We start from the raw sequence: 23032 nt of genomic DNA, 5'->3' as shown, positions 1-23032 counted from the left end.
CAATGCATAAACTATTAAATGGAAGATTACGAATAACAAACAGACGAATTCTGCTCTCCATGGATAATACATGTACAAAAATGCTAATTTTTCAGGCTAAATTATTCACAACGAGTGAGTCAATCAGCCCTATTCCCTCATAGACCACTATTTCCGGGAGCTATTTATAAGTGAGACAAAATTGGTGTGCTTGTATCATCTATTTCTGTATGTGATAATCCTCTTTCTATTCCCTCTATTAAGGCTTTCCATGAACATGAATGGTAACAGCAAACACAAGGACCATCTGTAATTGATATTGCAATGACAGCTAAACTGCAAGTCGGTGGATTTGAATGACAGTACAAATTTTCTTAGTTCTGGTCAGGCCCTTAGTGACAAAATGCCTCATTTATTGAGTGATGCAGTCATCAGAACTCTGAACAAAACAGCCCACGTCAGAATTCTGTCACCATCCTATAAGATACTTGTTATACAGGAACTGTTTCTGAAACCAAAATATCTGTAATTCCCAGGAGCAGCTGCAATTGGAAACCACTACTGCAAGAAAAGGCACATCACACAAATTGCTCTTCCCTGGCTTCCCAAATACCTGCATTTCCCCCAGCCACAGGATCCCCTCTTGCTTGGAGGGACTCAGCTCTCTTGGCAGCAGAGAGAAAATTATGGTTGATTTTCTTTCCTCTCTGCTCCACGGAGCGAGATTTCAGCAAATTCCAGTTTGCTGCGTGACATACAAACCAGTGAAAACAGAGGCAGTCACCAAGACTTCCTTCTCAGGAGAACAGCTCTGTCTCTGATTCCCAAACTGGAGCAAGTTCTAATAAAAGGATGTTGCTGCTGAGAGAAGGATCAAGCCCTTGCCTACAGGTTCAGAACAACTTTGGTGAACTTGGGCATCAGCGTAGGGCCAAGGTTCACAACTGTCACACACACTTTTTTGGCAATTGTAGCCATATGAGAATCACAGAGTAAGTGAATTTAGGGATACTATTTTACAGGGAAACAGTTGCTACGTTGCTCACTTCAAAAACTTTATGTAAGTTAGGAAAAAAAAGAGCCACCACAGAGAGATGTATTTTCAGATACAATTTAAAGGTTAATCCCGACAAGTCTCCTGAGTCAGGATCTAATTAGATCCAAAGGCTCAGCTCAGGACACTCAGTGTTGTATGAGTAAAGGAGAGGCTGCTCACATCCCTCCCATCAGTGACAGCTGAATCTCCCAGAAGGCTACAGGCACCTCCATGTGGATCCTGGCTACCTCATTTACCAAGGAAACATCCCAATTAACTTATATGGGGATTATCCATACAAATTCTTACAGAAATTAATGTGCCCAAATGTCTTTCCTGGCTTTGTAGAATTGAATCCTCATTTACATGTGGCTGAGTGCCTTTCCCCATCCCCCTTGGAAATGACATGTTTTATCCTTGCTGGATAAAGTGAGAATGGCATTAAAGGGTTAAGAAAGGGACTGTTAAGCATGATGTAAAAAAATCAGAGTTTGAACTAATCTAAAACAAATTAAATGCCTTTTTTAACAGTGAAAAAAACACATCGGTGTAATTTTTTTTCCAATATCGATACACACAGAGACAACAAAGAGAACATAGATTCAACTAAAATCCAATGAAATTCAAAATTGCTTCCAGTGTTGGTGCTGAAAACAAAGCATGCACAAGGGTCTACTACACTGCTCTCTTGCAAGGCATAAACCAGCTCTACAATAAACTGCTTGATGCTGCCTTGCTGGTCATAAACCTGCACAACACCCCCCCCCAAATAAAAAAAAAAAGAATATTCCATTTTTTATAACACTTTAGGGTCCAATGCAATATAAAATATATCTGACTTTCTGGCAGTGTATGTCTTGGGAGCAGCTTCTAGTGACTTTGAGTCTTACATGCACTTTTGTGACAGAGGAACTGAACATATTTTCTGTTGGATTGGACCATAGGTAGCTATAGCTATTCTCAAAGGACAGAGTAAATGACAAGCATTCTGAACCCCAGTGACAATATAAATCATTAACAAAAAGACCAAGATAAGAGATCCTTCATCTGACATTTCCAGTATTAAGAGGTAGTTTTCTATTCCCTTCATGCTTAAAAGAAACATTAACTTTCCTAACAATTGTTAAAATTACTTTGACTTCACAACTCCACTCAATAAATGTTTGCTTCTCCTCACAGCTATCAAAAGACTGGATATTAAATGTTTTAAAAGTACTGCAGAATCATTATAGATTAAAAAAAAATAAATCTTACCTACTTAAGGGATGAAGAATAAAAAGGAAATATTAAAGTAAGTAATTCCACTTTAGCAAACTTTTTTAAAATGTCTCCACCATCCCCCCCAAAAGTAATCACAAAAATGCTAAAAAAAAATAATTGCATACACCTTCCCATCTTCATAAGTCCCCGCCCCTGGTTTTCTTTTTCTCTATTTTGTTTCTAAGGAGTCTCAATCATTAGTGCAAAACTTTCACTGTCCCACATACTAGAATAACTTGCAGCTCTGCTTCCCTGCTCCAGACTTCTTTTTCCAAGAATCCACTATAAAAACCTGACCACTCCCTCCTGCAGAGCAGCTTTGCTAAACCAGCCTTTCCTAAGGAGGCACAAAGCTGAACCTTCAGCCCAGTTACTCACTGCGGTGGTGCAAGATGAGTTCAACGCCTTTTTTCATGCCCCTGATGAATTCAACCCCAAAAGACCATCCTTTTAGATCATTTATTTGAACACATTGCCATTTTCTTTGCCTCTTCTGGCTATTCACCACAAACAGTGCCGGTGTATTCAAGGCTTTCCTTGGCCTATCCCAGCCTCCATGGATCACACTGACTCCTTCCTTCACTCCTTGTTAACTCTGGATTTCCCCAAACTGTTATTAATTTTGCTTCTGGCAAGCAGCTTTTGTCTCCTTACTTACTTATTGCTTTTTTTTCCAAATGCTTAGCAGCTTTTTACCCAGACACTTAAGTGCAGACAGTATGTGAGGCTACATAAGGAAACTTCTGGTTTCTTTGCACTGTCCAGTTTGTTGACATCCACAAACTGTTTCTTCCTATATTGGGACAATATATTCTCTGGGGGGTGGACTGCTATTTTTATGCCCCACATTTACAGCATTTCTAACTCAAAGCAGCCATGTTACTAGATAACAATGTAAAGCAAATAATGAAGAGCAACAACTGATTTTCCTGGCTTTGCAATTGTAGAACAACTAATTGTAGTGTCTTTTAGCTGGAAAAAAAAATGCACACACATTCTTAAACATGAACCTAACACAGGTCTTGATGTGTTAAATCTTGATGTTCAGTGAACTCCAGCTACATCAAATATAGCAACTTTACCAGCAGTGCAGCATTTTTTCTGGGCAACCTACACTATATTTTATCCAAGAGACACATAGGGAGTACAGACAAGAGTAGCATTACAAAAAAAGGTCTCCTCTTCAGGATCAACAGATTTGGGTTAAAGGCAAATTATTTGAAAACAAGTTGCTGAGGCAATATTCAATCAAAATGGCTACTATCAGCCATAAACATATGGGACCCTCTAACTACCCAGGGTAATAAGTCTTGTATATTATTGCTGGGAATTCCTTCAAAGCCCAAATCATTTTTAGTTTGTAAAGCTCCCTAATTTATTTTCCATGGTTGGGAGGAATCTGCTGCTAAACTAAAAATACAGTTTTACCCCCCATTATCTCTGCACATAAAGAGTCACAGAGCTTTGGGCTAGAATTAACATGAGATAGGCTATTATGACTGTAAGAACATTTAGCAGTCCCTGTTGACTCTGTGGTTTGTAATAATAAATATCCTCCCCATAATATCTTGCTCTATTTTTCCTTAACTTGATGCCTTGAGGAGGTCTCGAAGCTTGTGATAAAATGCTATCAGCATTTACCTATTTTGTCACCAGCCTGAATTTCCTTTTCTCCCTGGGCAAAGTCATTTAAAGATATGATATTTGCAAGCAAAAGCTCTTAAAAGTATAACCCTTGATTTCATGAATGCCTCACGGATATATGATGTCCTACTGTACTTGATCACTGAAGCAAAACTAAATCTGCTCGTATAAACTAGTGGCACTATTTTATATTGAACTGTTTGCTCTTTCACCGAGGAAAAACCTTGTAATCAGATGTGAAGGTTATAAAAGATGCAGTCTGCAACTCAAAGGTGTCTTATTATCACCAATCAGGGTAATAATTAAAGCCAGATTCCTGTAAGAAGAGGGTATGCATTTAGAGGGCTTCACAGAGTGCTGAACTTCATGCACATAATAAACAGTGTAAAATACTTTTACTTTATTAAGAAGATGCTGAATGTGATGAAACTAAGGTATAATCTTGCATATACAAATATCTTACTTTGTCATGCTGTTTCCATGCAGCAGAAACAACTTACCTGTCTACTGTCATATATACTAAGGGGGGAGGTGTTTGTTTATCTGTTTTTATTTTTTTCCCATGGAGAATTGTTCACAAATGTTCATTTAGAAGCAAAAAAATGAGATGAAGGCAACATCCTTTATACGTTCAAGGTTCCAGTTCACTAAAATCTCTTCAGCAAACTGCAGTAACATTTCACATTTAAGAACTGTGAAATTTAAGACACTACAGTTTTCCTTTAACTCATTCTTGCTGTTTTTTATTTATTCATAAGTGAATTCAGTAGATTATCAAGTAAAACATGCACGTCACAAATATCCTTTCACATAAAAAGACAATATCAATCTTCACAGATACCACCAAGTACTCACAAGAACAAATTAAATCAAACCATGCCTCCACACCTAAATATGTCTTTCCCTCTACTCTGTGCACCTTGTGTGCTGTAAGGTATAGATGGCTAGTGGTCTGTTGACAATTGATCCTTTTTAGACAGAGAAAGCAAAAACCAATTTATTCATAAGACCAACAATACACTCCCTGCTTCACATACATACCCAGTTCAACTTAAATTGTGAACAGATGGGAAGCAAGACATTCCCTCATATTTCAGATTCACCATATTCTTCAGTATTTTTATAAATTAATAAAAATATACTTTTTATAAATTAAATTTTTTATAATTATGAACTATTTTCAGATGGATAATCCAATGATTGTTCTTCATTTTACTGACTTGATTCCCTTTGCCATCTCATTTATTATATTATTCTTACTTGACAGCAATTCACTACTGCCATCATTTGCAGGCAGTTAGTTTTCTCTTCTGAAATCTGTTCCATTAATTTTACTTCCAGTGTTTATAAAGGTTATTTCATACCTGTGTATTTGTTAGACACGACTCCCCCTTTCCTCCTACAAATGTGGTATTTTTTACTTCTCATGAGCTTTACAGATGTTGCTGGAAAGTTGTCTAATCTGCAAGGTTAATACGAGATATGCTGTATGAAACAGATTCTTTCACTTGTACACATTTATTTTAAACAAAACAATTAAATGATTAATTATTAAATGATTAATTATTAAATTATTTTAAACAAAACATGAAAATGAATTTCAGGATCACAGTACTGGAGGGAACCTCCAGCATCTTACAGCCACAGCACTTCCACTGCTCCTCTTTATCTTCTTTATCCTCTTCTCTAGGGCCATCTTCATTTATCCCTGTCGTTTCTAACTCCTTATTCTTCTTCACAGATTTACTCTTGTGCCTTTTTTGGTGGCCACCGACCCTCCCCTGCCCCTTTCTGCTTCACCTTCTTCCCAGCATCTCTTTTTTGGTGCCTCCGGCGTGCGTTGCCATCGCATCCCCCCCCTAGAGAGCGCACTGCAATTTCCAAGTGCCATAGCTAATGAGTGCAATTAGAGATAACACGGTGACACACACGCAGACTTCAGCAGAGCCATACGTTTAAACACAGCCATAACACTGCTGGTTCAGGTGTTGAGCTGAACTGCAGCCTGAGCTCCTCTAGGGTCTGCTGTTTTCTCCTTGCTTTTTCCTTTCTGTCCCCCTCCTAGCTCAGCCTCTCTTCGTATGACAAGGTACAAAGTCCTGCAGTCTTTGGGGCGCAACCTCACGAACTCTTATGTGAGCAAGAGGTTTGATTTTGGTAGAGCTCCTCCAGGATAAAGCAAAGCTTTGCAGAACTTGGAAGGTGGCCAGTTGCTGAGGCCCCAAAGACACTTCTCATCACCTTATTTTACATGTAAAGTGCTGTGCATTTCACGTAGCAATGCGTTTATACAGTCTTTGATCATTTATCTTTCTCAGGCCTCTGTAATTTTCAGCTTAACAGCTTCATTCTTTACTGCACGTGGTGTCATTTAATTTCCTTATATCTGCAGAGGAGAAATTAGACAGGCCCAGAGTAGATCAAACAGTACTGAATTTGGGTCATTATCCACAAAGCAGCCCAAGACAGTCTGCCAGTTTGTTAGGGTCTCTTCATAGCAGCCATTTCATCTGAACACCCCAACATGTTTGGATTTAAGCAGACCAAACCTACTCAACTGGTTTAAACTAACTACAGGCTCAAATACTGCAGTGAACCAATGCTAGAGTTCCTTATCTATATCTTTAAAAACAAACACTCCCTCCCTTCCTCCTTCCTTTTTTCTAAGTACAGCTCCGGAATGTTGAACACCAGCTTTGCTGCTGTTAACCTACTTTTGTTATCATTTATTTTTTATACTTCCTTTTTGAAGATGCTCAGTTTCAAATTGATACAGGATATTGTATCATCCTTCCGAACCAGTTTTTGTGTCCCCCTTTTCCTCAATATCCAACAAACAGAAAACACACAGTCCCTGCTTTTGTGACTATATCTGCATATAGTCACTAAGAAAGGTTATTTTTTTTCCGTCTGATTGATTTTTAAAGTTTGTCTGTAGCATAAAGTACTAAGGTATTCCTTTTACGTTTTGATTTGTGAATAGATCCTGAAACAGGACAGAAACAAACCCTTTAAACATTACTCATTCAAAAGATGAATTCGAGGACTTCTCTTGTCCTGTCACTATTACCAAAGTATATAATAACATCACAGCACTGAGGTTTGGAGCACAAAAAAAGTCTTGGCAAGCAATAGCTCAGACATACTTTATTTATTGCAACCATGAAGCTTATTACAGACATCTTTGTTTACCTCATCACAATTAAACATTCATGAGGAAATATTGTGGAAAAATGCACTTCTGGTCTCATAGCTAATCAGCACAATTTAAGAGTACCCCATGGCTAAGCTGCCCAACCACTCTCTCAAGGAAAGTGGGGAACTGAATCTAAATTACAAGTGCTCTCCTCCCCTTCATCTGTGCATTTTCAAAACCGGGATTTCAGTTTTGCTTACCAACCCATGTCTGACTGATCTGACCTAACAAAGAGTACAGACATACAGGAATAAACTTGTGTATTTTGCTTAGCTTGCCTCATAGTGAATCACTGAAGTTCTGTGGTGTCTATGTCATCACACGTGATCTGGATTTCAGTCTAGAACAATCACTGAAAAATAACTAAAGGGACACATGAAAAATAATGAAAGCTTGCTATCTAGAACAAAATCAGTATTTTCAGGAAATCAAGGAATACTGACACCAAATACAAAATGTGTACCTTCCTATGTCCACATACATCTTTCCACTGCTATTATAATATTCTAATAGATTGGTTTTCCATGCAAGGTTATAAAAGTGTGGTTTATTAGGCTACTGCTACCATAAACTTAAAATTGTTCCTTGGGTTGAATTTATATCTAGCTATCAAAATGCATTACTATGTTCCAGTCACTTCTTTTTTTTCTTGCAAATTTACATACCCCCCCTCCAACATTTTAAAGTAATCAAAGGCATATCTAGCCAGTATTCAAACCGATAGTTCTCTATTTTCTACCGTAGCTCCTTTTTTAAAATTATTTTCTAAGGCCATGATGTGTATGGAGGCAGTTGCCCATGATGAAACCTCAGCTACCTTATAAACTGCCTTATTAAAAATTAATTGTAATTAGACATCGAAACCCAAGAAAATTATTAATCCTTCTTCCATGCTCTTACATCCTGTGAAGCACGGTGGCGGTGACCCTCAGGACAAAGGCTTATCTTAGAAAACTGACGTGTAACCAGTTCCCCAGACGCGGCAACAGCTCGGGGTGAGGGCCCAGGGTTGGGATGGTCCTTAATAAAAAAATCCTGAGCCCCACGGTGCGTGTCACAGGCAGGCACCGACCCCGCCCGTGTCCGACCGCGACCAGCGCCCAAACCCCTGCGGCTGCATCGCTGCATTTCCATGGGATCCGTGCCGTCACACGAGCTGGATTCCAGCCTGGAGGAAGCCGCGAAAAGGAACTCAGGGACGCAGGAAAAAACAAAACAAAACAACAAAACAGCGAAAACTTGTTACTCGCAACGAAACCGGCGCTTTCTTTTAGAAAAACCAGGCGGCGAACTCGGAAGAGCGCCACACCGCTGAACTGAATTAAATGTTTATTTATTTATTTATTTTTAAATAATTACACGCTAATAAACACACACACACACACACACACACACACACACACACAACAACCAAAAAAAAAAAAAAACCAAACCAAAAAACCCCAGATAAACCCCCCAAAACCATTTTAGCGGTGCAGGGAGCGGGGATGCCGGGACACCGCCACCCCCGGGTTGGGGTGGGGTGGGGGGCTGGCGGTTCCTCTCCCGCGGCTCGGGGGTGGCAGGGAGAAAGAGAAACCGCTGCCCCATCCCTGCCGAGGACTCCGCCGGGAGGAGAAGAGAAGGCGCCGGAGCACCCCCGGCTCGGAGCGTGTCCCCGTCCCCGCACAGCTCCAGGGGAGGCGGAGGCAGCGCCGAGCCCCGGCCCGGCCCCGTCCCGCCCCTCAGCGCCGCGGAGGCGGAGCCGGGCGGGCGTTCGTGGCCCGGCCGCTTCCTGGTCACCGCAGGAGGAGGAGGAGGAGGAGGAGGAGGCGGCAGCAGGAGCCGGCGGAGGCGGCTGTGGGGGTCCGGCTGCCGCCATGGCCTCGCTCTTCAAGAAGAAGACCGTGGACGGTGAGTGGGTGCCCCGGGGGAGGCCCCGCGGCCGCCCCCCAGCCCCATCCCTGTCCCCATCCCCATCCCCGTCTCCATCTCTCGCACGGCCCCGGGCGCGGGGCTGGTCCCGGCCGGGGCTCGGGGGGGCTGCGGGAGCCCCGCGGGGGTCGCGGCTTCGGGCCCCGCGTCCCGAGAAACTCGCAGGGAGAGGAGGAGGAAGAGGAAGGCGAGCAGGAGCAGGAGGCCACGGCCCGCCCGCCGTGACTCACCGGCGGCGCTCGGGGAGAGTCCCCGGGCCGGGCCGGCCCTGGCACGGCGGGGAGGGGAGTTCCTGAGGCGTCAGGAGGGGAGGGAGCGGGGCCCCGGCGATCCCGGGCTGTGGGTGAGGGAGGAGCAGCGAGGGAACAGAGCAGGCCCGCCGGGAGCTGCCGGGGCCCAGGAGGGAGCGGGTGTGGGATCCAGGCTCAGGCGCCGGGAGCCGCCGCCGCTCGGCCCTTGGGGGCTGGAAACAAGTTGGCGTTGATGTCTTCGTAGCCAGGCTGTCAGCGGAACGCTAAAACTCGAGCAGAAATGACGATCTCCCAGTGTAACGCCAGAAAAGGTCGCTCACCTGCCAGCAAGTCCTGCTGGCGACCCCTCAGCGCCCCAGGTCGCTGTGCCCCAGGCGTGGCTTGGGTCGGGGAGCCCCAGGTCCGGCTGTTCTGGCGTGTTGGGTGTCCCGTGTCACGTCTGGAGGGTCGGCGTTTGAAAAGGGCTCGCCAAAAATGACGCTGCGCATCCACCAATTGTTCGTCACCGGGGGAGAACACGTAGGGTTCCCACTGGTCTCTTCCCATCTTTGGTGCGACACCTGAGGAGGGAGGGAGGGAGGGAGGGAAGGGGGTGTTGGCTCTAAGCTTCCATGACCAAGGCAGATCGTAGGAGAGTGAGACAGCACCAAGCTGCTGTGACCAAGGCCGATTGTAGGATCCAGGTCAAGCCCTTCCTGGATGTCTCTTGTCCAACCTGTCTTAAGGAATGGCAGTGCTTCCTCCTCGCCCTGGTGTGACACACAGGAATGGCTGTTGGCAGAAGACTGTCTTGGGAGCACCCCATCATCTTCTGTCTGCTCAAGCAAAGCTGGGAATTTGCTTCAGTTTTCAGAGAGAAACAACAGCCAAGTTCCCATCTTGGCCTTCACCTTTATAAGCAAATGAAAAAAGTGCTGTAGCTGCAGACAGTGGTTGCTTTCAGTTTACTGCTATCCATGGTTTGAGCCTTTCTGTGAGACCAGAAACCATGGACATAAGCATCATGCTCGCCCTCATTGTCTCCTGACTTAAGTACAGCTCTTGTTTTTTCTTACCATTGTGAAGTTCCTATCTCTCAAGCTTTCTACACTAAGGGATTTTTATTTTTTTTTAATAGTTAACATAGTTAGAAAAGCCAGTCTGGTATGTAGCTATTAAGCCTTTTCTTTAATTTTTGCAACTGCAGCTATGTTAGCAATATATATTTATCTACCTTCAAAATTACTTGCCTGTAGCATTGTTTTCAGAATGATTTCCACTGCTGCTTTGTCAGTGTGAAGAACAGTGTTATATTCCATGTCCTCTTCCAGTTCTTCTTTATTGTCTATTGAAAAGTCTGCATCTCCTAAAGATGCTTTTTGTGTAGTACTCGAAGTAGCAGTAGCACTGTAAAAATAGCTGTCTTTTTCACAGCATTTGTTTGGAATAGGTATTGGTATTGGTTGGAGGAGGTAGTGTGTATTCTGTCTTTAAAATGCTACTGAAGGTTTAGGTTGTTTGTTTGTTTGTTTGTTTTTTGATTCAAACCTATTACCGTTGAAATAATTTCAGCAATGGATGTTTTACAGTATTTCTGGATGTGGGAATGAAGAATGTGAACACTTCTTTCTGTTCATAGAAAAATTGCCCCAAGCCTTAAAAAATGAAAAGGGTGGCCTGTGGTTCTAGAATTTATCCTTCATGCCTTCATCTCTGTTATTAACTCTGCCTGTATGTATTTGCTTTTCATGTGCTTCAAACTTTGCCCTACCATGATGTTACTTCTGTGGATTAGAAGAAGGAGCTCTAAACAAAGTTTATGTGAAGTCTGCTCCTTTCAAACTCTCACTCAAAGTTATCTAGTGTTGTGTAGACACATACATTAAGAGGAGAGGAATCTCTCTTAAATCCACTAACTTTTTTCCTCTGTAAAGGTCAGAGGATGCTGAGTCAGATGCAGACCTGCCTCTCTGCCTTTGCCCAGGTGAATCACACCTAAGCAGACGTTGTAAATTCTACCAGAAGTTAATTGCAACTAGCATGATTGATACCTGGATTGTCAAAAATACTTGCTTTAATAAGAGGATGTTATCACTAATAATTTTTTTGATAGTACAGTGGACAAAACCCCTATGAAAGATGATAGGTTTCACCTGACAGACAGTGTTTGAGCTTCTGCTGGCTGCATCAGTTTTCAGGAGACTTGAATTTGTTATAAAGGCCTCCACTTTCCTATCTTGATATTCTTAAGCATCTTTTAATTGAAAATGCTCAAACACTGTGGCTTTATAGTCTGACTTGAAGTTGGGCTGTGCAGTGTGGTACATTTGTGGAGGAGAGTAAAGCTCTGTCAGATCAGGGTAAGGACAGAGAAGAGTGGGATCCAGGACTTGCATCTTGGAGTATCTTCACTCTTTTAGTGGACCTGGGAATTCCTCAGCTGCTCAGGGATCTCGTACATCAGATTTCTTCAGCTGCTCTACCTGTTGCAGTTAGGCCTCACTGGTTGAAAAGCAGTGGGATGACACTGAATGTGCTATGGCTGAGTTGGTGTTGAACTCACAGAAAAGGATCTGTACTGAACTCTTCCTGTGGGGTTAAGATTCTTGTTATGGCTATGGTGCAAAGAAATATCCCAAGTAAAATAGCTTTATTTATTTATTTATCCTACAGGGTATGGCCTATGCTGCTGAAACATAATCGTGGTATCCATAAAATTGTACTGTGTTAATATTTCATGTATCTGAAATGCTGACAGTTCACTCTGAACAAAGAGAGGCCGTCAAACACGCTGCGTGTCTGCAGGGTGCTTAGCAGATGTTTATGTGGTATTGAAAACTTTTCCCTGTAAACATTTTCTTTCCAGATATAATAAAGGAGCAAAATCGAGAGTTAAGAGGTACACAGAGGGCTATAACCAGAGACAGAGCAGCACTTGAAAAGCAGGAAAAACAACTGGTAAGTAGAGCAGGGAACTTCATTTTGCTCTTTAAAACAAGCACACACACACAAGATGTAATGGAAAACTTGCAAAGTGTTAAAGATACAACTCAGTGTATCTTTGCAATACTGGAATACTAAAAAAACTTGTCTTCCCCTTTCCATTTTTCAGTTAGTAATTTTTTTTTCCCACATGATTTTAATATTCAGAAGTGAATCTCGGTCCTTGACGCAGGAAAATCCTGAAACGATGTGTTCAGATAAAATAACCCCCTCGGTTTTCCCTGCAATTCTTGACATTTTCTATCCTTCAGAAGAAGGCTTTTCCTAAAAGGCTTGTAAACTGGTGGTCTTGTGGTGGAAAGTGTCGGTGCCATCACGTGTTCCCATGACTTACCAGTGGGAGAGAGCACTTGAAAACCCATAGGATATTGTGGATATCCCATAGGGTGGTTATTTTCATTCACGAAGAACTTCCCTAAAATTAGCTAATAACGGTAAGACTATTTGCCTAAATTAAGATCTATTTAAAACTGACTGTGTGTGAGCTTTCAAGTGAATGAAAGCTGCACCTGTGTGGCAGTATAATTGGATAAATGGATGTGACAGATGGTGGGGTTTGATGCATGAAGACACGCTCAGAGTGTGGGAAAAGCTGCGCGAATCCAGCCGGTTTCGGGAGCTACTGAGGTGATGTTTCATGGCAGCAGGTCGTGTGAATACCCAGAGCTGGGAATAAGAAACTAAAAGGGAGAAGACAAATTGTTTCTGGAAGCCTTGACCACGTAAGATATAACAGGTTGCTCACTGATGAGGCATTTTTCAGCGTGAAAATATTCCGACTCTGGAAATGTTCGTGAATACTCAGGATGAAGTTTTGGTTAGTACAGTAAATTGATTCAGGAATGGTGGATTTCTCGGGAGGAGAAGAAGAAAGGAGCAGTAAAATATGTCTTTGAAAAAGTTAAAATCTGCTGTTAGAATGAGAGGATCAATGTACAGTAAATATTAATTTTCAGTGTCAGATCGGGTGAAGGACCCAGGGCTTGACAGTCAATCTTAGGACATTTCATTTTGGACTTCCTTCACAAAGACTTTTTTTCCCTTATCTTTGTAGATGCTACTCTGAGAAAACCCAATTATATTAATTCTAAGTATAAAAATACCTCAAAGTATGCAGACAGCTCTGTTTCAGTTCAGTGACCTGATACGACTATATGAATTTTTATCATTGTTTTATTCCACAAGAATATAACTTACTTCAATAAACCTGCCCCAAACCTCTAAAAACCAAATAATGGACCCAAAATTTACCCAGATACTTTTCAATTAAGAATAAAAATCATCCATGTATGATTTCTGCAGCTGGATTATCTGCAGTCACTTAGCAATGGTTGGTGTAGGTTTGTATTTCACCTTGAAAAAGCAAGTTATAGATGCTGTGTAGGTCTTCAGTTTGGTGAGAAAATCCCTGTTTTCAAATCTCTGCTGTTAAAATTAGGGGCTCAGTTTACACTCACCTTTAAATGTTTTGCATGTCCCGGTGACTAGTACTTATCTTTTTATTTCCATATCTTTTTGTAAGTTCCCTTTTCTGGATTACCAGTGCACATGAAGTGAAGCAGCTGCATTCCAGTAGTGGGCATATTCTCCTGAAGGATCACGAGAGAAAGCTGGCCCATTAAAGGCTGCTTGTGCTTAATGGTAAAAATCAAAATGCTCGAATGGCTGCATACAAAAAACCTGAGCTAATTTGGCAAGACCTCCTTAAAAAGGCTGTAAAGGAAAAAGTGGTTGCAAAGTTTACATTATCAAGTCACAAATCAGAAGGCATACTTTGAAGAATCCCAGCTGACATTTGTGCCAGACTTTTTCCTGGTACCTCTGGGCTAAATAGCTTATTATTTCTCTTTGAACTGACATATTGGGGTTTGGGGTTTTTTTCTCTTGTAAGCCAGAAGTGTCTTTCTTATGGCATAAGCACATGTTGTTGTATACAAATTATACCACTTTTATTATGTTTTAATTTAAGTCCATCTAAGTGATGAGGGTAAACAGCCTCTAATTACTGTTCATCCAGCTTTATCTACGTCTTCCCCAAAAAGGTTTTGAGGTTATCTCAAGGCTGAAAAAGTGTTTCTTACATGAGCAATGTGGTTTGATTGCCTGTGAATGCAAGAAATCAAAGATGATTAGAGTCATGGCACTAGTAGTTGACTGGCCATGAGAATTTCTTCACTTTTTGGGACTTTTTTTGAAGATTTAGAAGCGTTGCTCTCTATCCAGATGTGGAATTGGATGTGCACATTGAAGTGGAGGTCTTTGGGGGAACTGTGGGCTGCCACACTATAATTCAGTTCTGTTGTGTTTTCTTTTCTTGTGGTCAAATCATACCAGCATTACATTCGTCCTGATAAACAGCTTTGACAGAAAAGCAAGGAACTATTTGTATGACTTTAAATGTCATAAAAAAAATTGAAGAGACAGCTCACTTTCGGAATTTCATTGTCAGCGTTGAGGCTTAACTATAGCCTTGTAATGAAAATTCTGGAGAAGTAATCTTACCCCTTTTTTTAAACAGGAACTGGAAATAAAGAAAATGGCTAAGACTGGTAACAAAGAAGCCTGTAAAGTGCTGGCAAAACAGCTGGTGCAGCTGAGGAAGCAGAAGAATCGGACGTACGCCGTCAGCTCTAAAGTCACTTCTATGTCGACCCAGACGAAGGTCATGAACTCTCAGATGAAGATGGCAGGAGCTATGTCAACCACAGCCAAAGTAAGGCACTGCAGGACATTCTTTCACGTTAAAATGCAGCACAGGGTTGCAAAAGTTAAGTTGTGTAGCTTTGTATAAGACAGTCGAAAGGGTAGAAGTTACTGCCTGCTGCCCCAAATGGTCTTGAGGATACAGGAGAGAAATGTAATTTTATTTATAGTATCGAATTTCTGTTTAGTCAGTCCAGCCACTTACCACCTATCTAAGCATATTTTCTTAGGTTAGATGTCTGTCAAATGTTTACATGGTAAAAATAAACTAATGCCAGTGAAAGAACTCTTTTAGTACATAAAAAAACCCCTCCAAACCATGCTTCTACAGCCTCTTGCCTGTATATACTGTCGCTAGCAGTTTTTATTGAGGAAAAAGTAGGGCATGCTTCATCTAGAAATCAAGGCAGTGTGTCACAGCAGCTTTATGGCTTGGGCAAGAAGTAGGTTATTGCTTTGAATCTTAAGTTCCTAAAGAAATCTAATCTGGAGTTCTGTTATTCTCTCTGTGCTCTCTAAGGGAACAGTATTGCATTAAGTTTTCTCACAAATCTCATCTCATAGAAGAGCGTGAAAAATCTCAGTTATCTGAGTTAGGTTTTGAACTTTTCCCTGTTTCCCTGAATTGATCAAGAGGGATTTTGCTTTTGGCAAGGAGGATTGTTCAGCCTGAGGTGTGGGAAGCAGAATTAGCACACAGCACTGTAGAACCAAGTTGTGCTTTTATCCCAGTCCAAGCTAAATCCGGTGAGGTGCCAGTTGAACACAGCAATGCCAATCCCAGCCCTTCAGTGGTACAAAGTCGTGGCTCTGTAGCAAAAACTTACACAGGGGACTTGTCTAACTGATCAGGATCAACAGTATTCCTGCAACAGTGTTCATGTGAACAAGTTGGTCTTGCTTTTTAATTATTAAATGGTTGGCTTGTTTCTTATCTATGATATATCTTGAATTAAGTTTCTCCAAACCTAAGTGTCGCTAGATTAGTTATCAAGATTAAGTCAGTAGATAAAAAAAAACACCACCAAAAAACCCACAAAAATATTAAATAAATTACCCATCATCCAGAAAAATTATGTTTTTTGAAACACAGCAGGTACTTCTACGGACTAGTTTGTGTAACGGTGTTGGAGAGGAAGGCCTTAAGTTCTTTTGGTCACTTTTAAAGTCAGTATTTTGCCTTATCAACTGGGAAGCTTAAAGAATTGTTTATCTCATAAAACCATCAGTGAAGAAAAAAAAAATATGAGATCAATTGTCTCAACAAGCAAGGCAAATATATGAATGCAAAGATTTCAAAGTCTTCTCAGTATTCTTTTTAGCATGGATGGCACTAACTTTGGACATAGTACTAAGTTCATTTAAGTCACCTGTTTCTTTTAATCATGCATCTGACCCTTATTTTCTGAAGATATATAAACTCTGTATCAGTGCAGCTATTTTTGATGTCCTCTAGTGGTGGGTCAAAGAAATGTTCCTTTCTGAATTAGAACCTGCAGCCATTTACTTCTTTAAAGTGTGTAGCCTTCAGGTTAGTAAATATTCTCCCATTCTTTTCATTCAGAACAGCTGGTTTTTCCTAATACAAGGCCAGGAGAGGGTCATGGTGCAAGAAAGGTGCAGACATTTAAAAGTATATCTATTAGGGTGGTAGATGGCAATACTTCTTACTGTGTGCACACTGCACTATTGATCTGCCATTTATCTACAGTTCTCATGGGATGTCAGGAGACAAGGAAAGAGAAATTTGGACTGGAGTGTTTTTATTAGAAAACCCTTATTCCTTCTAAATGAATATATTGGTATTTCATTGTATGATTAAGAGTTTTTTCTGTATTAATAGACAATGCAAGCAGTTAATAAGAAAATGGATCCACAAAAGACACTACAAACTATGCAGAATTTCCAGAAGGAGAACATGAAGATGGAAATGACTGAAGAAATGAGTAAGTTCTGCCCTGTGGGGAGCAGGTAGCTGCTCTTGGAAGGGTATAGCCAGTCTGGAAATATTGATGATGGAAGTTTTATTTCTACAGTTGGGGAGATCGACAGAAAAAGCGAAGAGCAAACAAAATAATGGATTTCTGAGCAGTGAGACTGAGCCTTAGCATTTTTAAAACCTCTAGGTATTAAATCTAGGACCCATTTCTGCAAAACATTCATCATACTTTTAGAAAGACTATACTGGAAGGGAAGAGGGTTTGAAACCAGGTCAAAACATTGTTTGAATAAGTGGTGGGGGGCACTTGTAAAACTGTCTTTTCTGATAATTCTGCACATGCTTTTTCTTCTGTGACTGGACACTTCATTTAGATATTATTGATAATCACAACCTCACCTACATGGTGATATGGTTTGGTTTTGTCTCCTTTTTTTTTTTATTTTAAGCTACAAGACAACTTCCTGGGGAGGCATCAAGTTTCTTGTTCCTGAGTGCATGTGTCCACTGTCAGCTAAATAATGCCAAACTTCCTGGTGTTGCTGGCACAGTCTCCTCCCTGTCCTAATCCCTGCCACTCTGTTGGTCATAATAAATGGTGTGGACTCAAACCAGTAGAAAACCTTTGCAGTTTGGAGGAAGAGGAGGAAAAGGATTTTTATGAAACTATAGGAGTCGTTTTTCAGAAATGTTACAATCCAGTGTGGGGGATATACAGGTGCCAAACTATTTTAGTGAAACCAAGTATTTTTATAAATGCCTTACCTGTTGTTTCCCTGGCTGTGCTCACAGGCTTTGCAAGGCAGAGGTAAGGGAGCCTCTCCAATGTCCAGGTGCTTCTTGTTGGTACCTTACACAGTGCTATTACTGCTGGGAATGGTGCTACCAGTGGTATTACTACTCTGCAGTGGTAGTACTGTGTTCTGGGAGGGTAGAAAGATGGTACTAGGTTATATTAGTTATGTTCTTGCTTAATGTGGACATTTTTTTTCTTTCTCCTAAGTTAATGATACTCTGGATGATATTTTTGACGCTTCTGATGAAGAGGAAGAAAGCCAAGATATTGTTAATCAAGTGCTTGATGAGATTGGAATTGAAATCTCTGGCAAGGTATGGCTATTTTTACTCAGTTCATGTGGTTTTTAAATAGTTTATCCTAGCTGCCTTTTGTTTTACAGTTCTATTCTAAAAGTCAGCTTGTCATAACATGTGTTGTTCTTCTGGCTAAAGAAAACTTCTGTCTTCTTCTAGATGGCCAAAGCTCCCTCAGCTGCCAGAGGTTTGCCATCTGCATCAACATCAAAAGCTGCCACCATATCAGATGAAGAGATTGAACGACAGCTCAAAGCTCTGGGAGTGGATTAGCTTGGTGGCAGTTTAGAGTCTGCCTTCTAATTGTTCAGCTGTAGACAGATTGTACAAAGTGCAAATACTCTCTCAGTGCAACTGATTTCTAGGAGAACTCTGAAGCTTCAGAAATGACAGCTTGAAGTTGGTACTGGAGGAAGGAGAAGGGGAGAATGTATTAAATCAATTTACAGAGAAAAGTACATTTGGTATGTTCATTGCATGGACCCTCTTTGACTCTGGACCAACCAGGGGTGTAGTTCTAATGATAAATTCATTTATACCCGATCCAAATCTGTCCTCTGAATTCAAAGTTTTCTTCTATCTCAGTTCCTGATATCTCTCTAGAACTGGCTATTCTGTGGCTGGTGATGCCACCTCTTAGGACAGCACCTATGTAAGATTTATCATTTTTATAAAATTATCACTATAGAAACATTCTTAGTCTGTCATTTTAACACTTCACCTTTGCTCTTCGTTGGAAACTATTTTTTCCTTAAGAAATAGCCTTGAAAGTCTAGCAAATTTAAACAGAAGGAAAGAGCATTTTATATAATGCTTTCAAATTCCTGTAGCAACTTTTGAGTTGATTAAATAATAGCTGGTTATTCTTCTTACTGGAAGGGAAGGATGCACTCCTTGTGCAGTTAATTTTTCTGGAAGAGGATTTACATTTGTTAGTGAACTTTGTTGCATGAAAGGCACTGATTGAACTCCACTGTACTGTAACATAGCTGGTTTCAACAGAATTGCTGTGCCTTTATGTATATAAATCTTGTACCTTTGTGATTTTCTTTCAGAATGAGTTTTTGAGAGGTGAGTAAGCTTGTAATTAGGATGGTTTCACAAAATACTGTGGTGAGACCTCTCTGTGCACCTGATGGGACTCAGTGCTGAAGCTGAGAAATGCACTTGTTCAAAAATGCAACTTGTGCACTTGCAAAAAGGACATTTGCCTGAAGCAACATTTGTATATATTTTACAGTATTTCTTAATGGAAGATAACTGTGCATAACTGTATTGTTTGCTAAGAAGCAATTGATCACATTGATAAGCTAAATTAAATTTTAGCTTTGAGAACACTTTTGGATCATAAATGATAATTACTTGCCTAAAACACTATAATAAAAGTGTTCTGGTTCTGTGAAGGTTTTTCTATGGTCTCTGAACTGCATCAACATGATTCTAGCTTTAAGTGGAATATGCACTGGGCTAATGAAATAAGAACTGTTGATACTTGAAACAGATGACAAAGCCTGAAAATGCAGTTCCCAGTTATGACTTCCCAGATATTCCTCAGCCCTGACTCTGCTGGAGTTTACTTGCCCCTCAGCTGTGCTGATTTAGAGGGGCTGTTCATGGGACAGAAACAACAATCATCTTGGCTGTAGAAAGAGAAAAGCAAAACACCTCCTAATAGCAAAACCAGGATAATTGTGGGGGGACAAACTTCATATAGAGACTTTGCTGCTAGAGAAACTGTAGCAGGAAACCCCAATGAACCTGCTGTTGTCACACCATCTGCTGTTTAGGATTGAAGTCAGCAGAGATGGAAAATTCATAGGAGAGCCTTCCTTGGGTTTCGGGCATGGAAAATGCAGGTGTTCTTTCTCTTTCAAGGAAATAATGGACAAACTATGAATTTGTCAGGTAGTGGGTAGGAATGTGTAAGTTAATATATTTCATACATTCAATACAAGGTGAATTTTTTTTACAAGTTATTTTGTAAAAATCTAATAAAAGGCTTTTTATTCCACAATGACTTTGTCCTCTGTAGGGTTAGTCTTACACATCTGCCCCTTAGCAGGCTTTCTGTGTACCCCTGTGAGCTCTGATAAATACTCCTTTGACTTGAGCCATAAAGCACCACAAAATTTATGATAGTTCCTTTTGGACCTTTGTCTTAAACTCAACATTAAGTAAAGACTTTTTCAAGTTTGCATTCCCTTGTCTGTAACTGGGTGCCCAAGTGGTGCTCTTCAGCACAGGAGGAGAAATCATAATGTGAACATAGCATAAAATGTTACTGACTGATTGCAGCTCAGTTGAACACCAAGGCTTATATCCTTTCTGAATGAGGTGGCCACTGTATCCTTTTAATAACTCAAAATTTGGCATAATTCTATTATGAGTTCTTTCTTTACAGGTCTTTGATGAACAGGAATAAAGGCATTGCTGTTTTGAGTGAATAGGGCTGCTGATCTAGGGCTACTATCAATATCAGTCTGGTGTTTTGTTAAAAGTTACATTTGAAATCCTTCAGCTTTAATCTCTATAAAAATCTTTCAGTAACAGACTGAGAAGTGTGGTAGGTTTGCAGGCTTGCTTGGTTTTTATTCAGTTGTAGTTAGTATGTTGTATCTGCTCTAACAAAATTGCATCCCCTCCTTAGAAACAAGTTCTGTTGGAATCACCCTTAGCAGACAAAAAAACCCCAACCCACCACTCAATCCTTAAACTCCTTTGTCCTTGCTAACACCTCAATAGGAGCTGAAAGTCCTCCATCCCAGAACAGTGACACAGTTGTGCACACACACCTAAGAACGGCTCCATGGGGGCAGACCAAGGTCCATCTCACCCGGAATCCCACTCCACAAGTGCCCAGGAGCCGTGCCCAGGAAAACAGCAAGAACATGATGAGCATAAATGACACTTTCTCCCCAAATACTAGAATCATAGAATCATGGAATGATAGAATCAGCTGGGTTGGAAGGGACCTCCGAGATCATCAAGTCCAGCCCTTGATCCAACCCCGCTGTGGTTCCCAGCCCATGGCACTGATGCCACATCCAGTCTTATCTTAGAAAACTCCATGGATGGAGAATCCACCACTTCTCTGGGCAGCCCATTCCAATGCCTCATTACCCTCTCTGGAAAGAAATTCTTCCTAATCTCCAACCTAACCCTCCCCTGGCACAGCTGAAGCCCGAGCCCTCTTGTCTTGCTGATGGTTGCCTGGGAAAAGAGACCAACCCCCCCCCTGGCTCCCCCCTCCTGTCAGGGAGTTGCAGAGAGTGAGGAGGTCTCCCCTGAGCCTCCTCTTCTCCAGGCTGAACAGCCCCAGCTCCCTCAGCCTCTCCTCACAGCACTTGTGCTCCAGTCCCTTCCCCAGCCTCGTTGCTCTCCTCTGCACCTGCTCCAGCCCCTCAATGTCCTTCCTGAGCTGAGGGCCCAGAACTGGACACAGCACTCCAGGGGTGGCCTCACCAGTGCTGAGCACAGGGCAAGAATCACTTCCCTGGACCTGTTGGCCACCCTGTTCCTGAGCCAGGCCAGGATTCATTGGCCTTTTTGGCCACCTGGGCACACTCTGGCTCCTGTTCAGCTCCCTGTCCATCCCCACTCCCAGCTCCCTTCCTGCCTGGCTGCTCTCCAGCCCCTCTGGCCCAGCCTGGAGCTGCCGGGGGTTGTTGTGGCCAAAGTGCAGGACCCGGCCCTTGGCCTGGTTGAACCTCATCCCCTTGGAATCAGCCCAACTCTCCAACCTGTCCAGGTCACTCTGCAGAGCCCTCCTGCTCTTCCAGTCTCCTACCTGTTTTCAACATAGAGCACTTCCAGAGCCTTACAAAAGTTCTACACAGAACAGCTTTGAGTGTCTTTCCACCCGAGGACTTATCCATGTCAATAAACTTCTGGCACCCACAGATTTTAATAGAGAAGTTGCACAGTGATTTTTTTTTCCTCAGCCACGTTAAGAACCACCATTTTTTTTCTTTTCTTAAGCTTCTTTCCAGCTTCATGTATTTACTCCTAGTCCTTACATTAGGCAAGGTGGTGAACAGCCTGCCTCCATCCAGCCTTTCAGTACTGCTCATGATTCAGGAGACATCTGTAACATCCAGTGCACACATTAAATCCAGCAGAGAGTCAACAGCTTCAACTCATCTTACCTTTGATCAGCATCTCGGCCTGTATAGGGACCTTTGCTATGCCTGCTGTGTCCTTCCAATGAGGGGACATGGCAACAGGTGAACACAGATTTATACGTTGTGATAACACCTTTTCCTGCCCTCTGTCGTGGTTCTCACACCCTGCCTGAAGTTGCCATGGGAAGAGCAATAAAAAAACCCAAAAACCAAAAAACAACCTCACACAAATATCTCAAAGAAAAATAGTACAGCCCATCTTAGATGAATGGCCAACTAAACTCCTGCAGGTTTGTAAAGCTACCTCTCAGGAATCTCATCTAGGGTGGGTTTTTTCACCCAATCAGGAGTGATTGATGGCAATTAAGTTGTTCCTACATAAAAAAAAAATAAAAATGCATTGCCACTTTCTGTAAGTAATGGCTGCAGCTGCAGCCATTGAAGTTTATTTCATCCAGCCTTTTTTCTTTAGACAATTCTGCTCTAACTTCTGTGTATTTCCCTGGCAACAGCTAGATGTGTTTAACTGGTGGCTGCTTCCCCCACTTGGCCTTTTGTCATTCTTTTGCAAGAAAATGGCCTTATGTGTCACCTTTCATTTTCTTTTTCTCTGTTTCTGCAGTCAGCCTTCACTTGTGAGACTTTTTGTGGGACAAGAAACCACTGTGTTTTGGTAAGGCTACTTTTGAGCTGACTGTTACAGCAGGCTAAAATGCATAAGCACCTCAGCACAATACACAGCTAAAAGGGGTAAAGTGTCACCAAAACAGAACTACAAACCATTACCTAGAGTGCCAACTGTATAAGAATATTTTATTGGATGGGCGAGCTTGGGAAATACAGGCTTATAGCATTTCTAAGGAGCCTTTTATAGTTAAGAAAATAATTTAGAACATAAATACAGTTTAGATACAT

The 23032-nt window shown here is 41.6% G+C and overlaps 1 protein-coding gene and 1 long non-coding RNA gene across 3 annotated transcripts in view; one reads left to right on the top strand and one right to left on the bottom strand.

The window, feature by feature from the left end:
* LOC116783162 overlaps positions 1-9743 on the bottom strand; it is a 65300-nt gene extending 55557 nt beyond the window's left edge. For both annotated transcript variants that reach the window (XR_004355508.1, XR_004355509.1), the window contains exons 1-2: positions 9601-9743; positions 5284-5381 (exon numbers count right to left, since the gene is read on the bottom strand). This is a non-coding gene — a long non-coding RNA (uncharacterized LOC116783162). The remainder of the gene's footprint in view (positions 1-5283; positions 5382-9600) is intronic.
* On the top strand, positions 8848-20010 carry CHMP2B (charged multivesicular body protein 2B). The gene is made up of 6 exons (XM_032680494.1): positions 8848-9008; positions 12126-12217; positions 14781-14975; positions 16809-16911; positions 17908-18014; positions 18156-20010. The coding sequence occupies exons 1-6, from the start codon at positions 8975-8977 to the stop codon at positions 18267-18269; spliced, it is 645 nt and encodes a 214-aa protein (XP_032536385.1). The 5' UTR covers positions 8848-8974; the 3' UTR covers positions 18270-20010.
* The last annotated feature ends 3022 nt before the right edge of the window (positions 20011-23032 follow it).

This window comes from Chiroxiphia lanceolata, chromosome 2, assembly GCF_009829145.1.
Source record: "Chiroxiphia lanceolata isolate bChiLan1 chromosome 2, bChiLan1.pri, whole genome shotgun sequence".
Classification (NCBI taxonomy): Eukaryota; Metazoa; Chordata; class Aves; order Passeriformes; family Pipridae; genus Chiroxiphia; species Chiroxiphia lanceolata.
This window is presented reverse-complemented; position numbering and strand designations above follow the sequence as displayed.